This window comes from Galeopterus variegatus, unplaced genomic scaffold, assembly GCF_000696425.1.
Source record: "Galeopterus variegatus unplaced genomic scaffold, G_variegatus-3.0.2 Scaffold7785, whole genome shotgun sequence".
NCBI classification, from domain to species: domain Eukaryota; kingdom Metazoa; phylum Chordata; class Mammalia; order Dermoptera; family Cynocephalidae; genus Galeopterus; species Galeopterus variegatus.
The window spans coordinates 39,911-43,585 of record NW_007733896.1 but is presented as its reverse complement, the minus strand read 5'-3'; the positions used below and the strand labels follow the sequence as shown (position 1 = coordinate 43,585).

General features: G+C 31.3%; 1 protein-coding gene across 1 annotated transcript in view; it reads left to right on the top strand.

Annotated features, from left to right (window-relative positions):
- GTF3C3 (general transcription factor IIIC, polypeptide 3, 102kDa) overlaps positions 1–3,443 on the top strand; it is a 32,477-nt gene extending 29,034 nt beyond the window's left edge. Inside the window, exon 17 of the mRNA XM_008592333.1 lies at positions 1,983–3,443. Coding sequence (XP_008590555.1) covers positions 1,983–2,117 — 135 coding nt within the window. The 3' untranslated portion in view covers positions 2,118–3,443. The remainder of the gene's footprint in view (positions 1–1,982) is intronic.
- The last annotated feature ends 232 nt before the right edge of the window (positions 3,444–3,675 follow it).

The following is a 3,675-nucleotide window of genomic DNA, read 5'->3' as shown; positions in this document are numbered from 1 at the left end:
TAGTTCTTAAAGCAATTCAAAATTTTTTTTTTTTTTTCTTTTCTTTTTTATAGTTTTTTTTTTTTTTTTTTTTTTTTTTTTTTGTCTTTTTGTCTTTTTCCGTGTCCGGCAACGGATCGCAACCCTCAGTGTTGCCCCCGTACCGGACTGGGGACCGGCAACGGGATCACAACCCTCGGTGTTGCCCCCGCGCCTCGCTCAGCCAGTGAGCGGGAACTGGTCTGTATGTGGGATCCGAACCCTCGGGTGGGAGCGCCGCTGCGCTTCCCAAGCGGCGCACTATCCAGTGTGCCACTGGGCCGGCCCTAGTTTGTTTCTTCTAATAAATTCCAAGGGATCAGAGATCTTGTCTGTCTTGTTCATTACTGTATCTTCTATACTTTTGTTTCTATGATTTCATTTTTTATGTTTCCAAGATATGATGTGGTATAATAACATAATGGACATGTTTTTTAAGTAGGTTGGGAGAGAAAAAATGTTGGCTTGATTGGAGTAGCAGGATCTAGTAGAGGGGTTTTGTTGTTTTTTTTAAAATAAATGGCTAGAAAAGCACCTAAATTAAAATGATAATTGTTGAAACTAGGTGTTATGGTTCATTAAAGTATTTACTTTTATATATTTGAAAATTTCCATAATAGAAAGTAAAATAAAGTAAACCCAAAAAAGAGACACTCCTAAATTTTTCTTTTTCTTGCATGTTTAATTATAGTATTCTATCCACCTCTTCCTCCAGGCTTATTTTTCTTTCTTAATGGATACTTTTTGTCTATTGAGTAATGTAGGATTTTTTATAAATTAATGTAATGAGCATGTGCTATGCCTGGAACTGGGGATGTAGCAGTGAGTGAGTACTCAGGCAGAATTTCTTAACCCTATGAAACTTATATTCTGGTAACAATGATGATAAGTTTTTATTGATTAACTCATTAAATAGTTAAAATATATAGTTTTTTGGCCTGGTATGGCAAAAAATCACGTACTTCAAAGTAATTCGAAAGCTAAATTTCAAATCATTTTTATAGTTAAATAGCATATTTCAAATGGGTGGGGATAAAGATGAAACAAGAGGTGATGAATATATGGGAATTCATTGTACTAATCTCTACTTTTGTGTATGTTAAATGTTTTTCATAAAGTTTTCTAAAATGTAGGTTTTATTGTAAATAGCTTAATTTCTGAAATTGTTTTAATTTTTTCCATTTCTATTTCTTCATACTACAGGACTATAATTAATTTTCCTTTACGTTACTTTAAAAAAACTAATTTTTGCTTTATTTCATAAAGATCTTTACATATTGTTACTTGACACTTATGGGTATGATTTTTAATTGTTGTAGATGTTTTTTTAGTTGACTACAAAATTTTGTATTGGAGAAGATGAGAAACATAGATCTAATCAATTCCATTGAGTTCACTGCTTTGTTGTTTAAGTAGGAAAAAAGGTAACACTCTGAGGTAATCATTATAATGAATTTGGTATATGCCTGCCTCCCGTTTATATATCTTTTTGTGATATAGCATAGGTATTTTTTTCCCCATCTGCTCATTTGTGTTCATTTATTACTATTTTTTACACACAGAAATTTTTTTAATGAACTCATATCAGTCTTTCCCTTTATAGTTTCTACTTTGCTGTCGTATTTAGAAGGGTTTTTCCTACCCAATATTTTATTATTACATTATTAAACTCCATTTCTTTTCTTTTATGGTTTTATTTTTTTACTCTTAAATCCGTAATTGATCTGGAGTTTATTCTGATGAGGCTTGTTGGTGAGACTTTTTCTTTAACTTATTGCTTAGACATTTTAAAATATTTAACTATACTGTTTCTATAATGATTAATTCTAAGGTATATGCATAGTTCTATAATTTTTAAAAATATTACATGAATTTTAACAGTTTTTGAAAACTTACACTTATAAAACGATTTATGTGCCATAAAATTGTCCTAGGTGGCAGTTTGAAATATAAAAACATGTATTTTTCCTCCCCAGGGTATAGAAGTTGACCAGTTAGACTTGCGAAGAGATATTGCCTACAACTTGTCTCTCATTTATCAGAGCAGCGGGAATACTGTAATGGCTCAAAAGCTTTTGTATACCTATTGTTCTATATAAAGCCCCTCAACTGAGAAAGGAACATTGGGCAGCTGCTGTGTAAGGACCAATATTTCTGTCTCAGGGCTTATTCTTAACTCCAAAATGGAAATGATAATTTCAGAATTATTTAACAGTGTGTTTCATTTTTATTAAATGATAATAATCTTTTGATATATATGCAAAATTATCATTCATACAAGAATTTGTATATTGTTCTTTCATTTTACTTTGGTATTCTATACTTAAATTGTTCCCAGTGCTGAAATGGACAGTGCTACCCTTTGAGCCAGCTTGGAGTTGAATACACTGTTTTTTAATACCATCTATTCATCTGTGTGTTTAATACTATATATTAAATATTAAACACCTATTCTGTACCAAGCAGCGTTATAGGTGCTGGGAATGTAGTAGTAAGACAGATGTGATCTTGTCCTTGTGGTACTTATGGAGTGCGTTACTGACTACTGAGATAATTACCATTCAATTCAATTCTTTAAGTACAGAACATGAGCATATATTTATTTGAAAGAAATGTTCACTGCATTTCTATGCACATCATCATTGTTGTCAGCCATCCGTTTCTTAGACCTCTGTTACTATTATATGAGAAAATTTTTCATATACATTATTAAAGGAAAGACAAATTGGGGGTCTTTATGATTTCAAGAACATTATTTAACTCAACACCTAACAAAATTATTTAAAGTTGTTATGCAGTAGGAAGACAATAATTGATTTTATCTTTTACTTTTCACCTGTGTGTATCTTAGCTACATAGACTGTGCGACCTGAGAGGCTGGGCTAAATTCAGAACATACTGCTGCAAGGCAAATTTTAGAAAAGGCATTATCTGTGTTTGCGCCTTCTCAACAGAAAAATAGAAAAGAGGATCATGTTCAATAACATGACATGTTTTCCATTTCAGAATCACTAGGAATGTAGGAAAGACTGGGAAAATTTTATATATGGAATAAAGTGTTGCTGATAAGGTAAAAAAAATAGATAAAAGCCTTTTACTCATTTCAAGTATTGTATGTTCTTAAGTCTAAGAAAATAATAATTTTTAGATATACTATTGATTTATTAATAGCTTTTTAGGAGTAAATAAATGCTATAATAAATGGGCATATGGATTATAAGACCCAGCCTAATTATGGGAAGGAAACAAGTTGAGACTTAGGATCACAGAAAAACAGTGGGGGCTTTTTAGGAATTCTTAGCGCTGTTTATACTGTATATATAACTTTCTAGTTGAGAAGCAGAATTTGAATGTAATATGTGTGTTGTGTGCTCTGTATGTATGTGTATATATATAATTTAAATAAATTTTATTTTTATAATAAAGGTTGTTTCACATATTTATATATTTTTTAATTTCATGCCATTTATAGGTAATGATAAAGCTAACTGTGATAGAGTAGTAAGTTAGATTTGTCTTGGAATCCTGTGGAATTCAGCATTCTGTGTTCACAGTTTTTCTCTTGAATTAAATTTACTGGATTGTGACTCTAGTATCTGTTGAATAGCTTTGGAGGAAACAGTAAATCTCTCTAGAAGTCCTCTAAGAAAGAAAAAG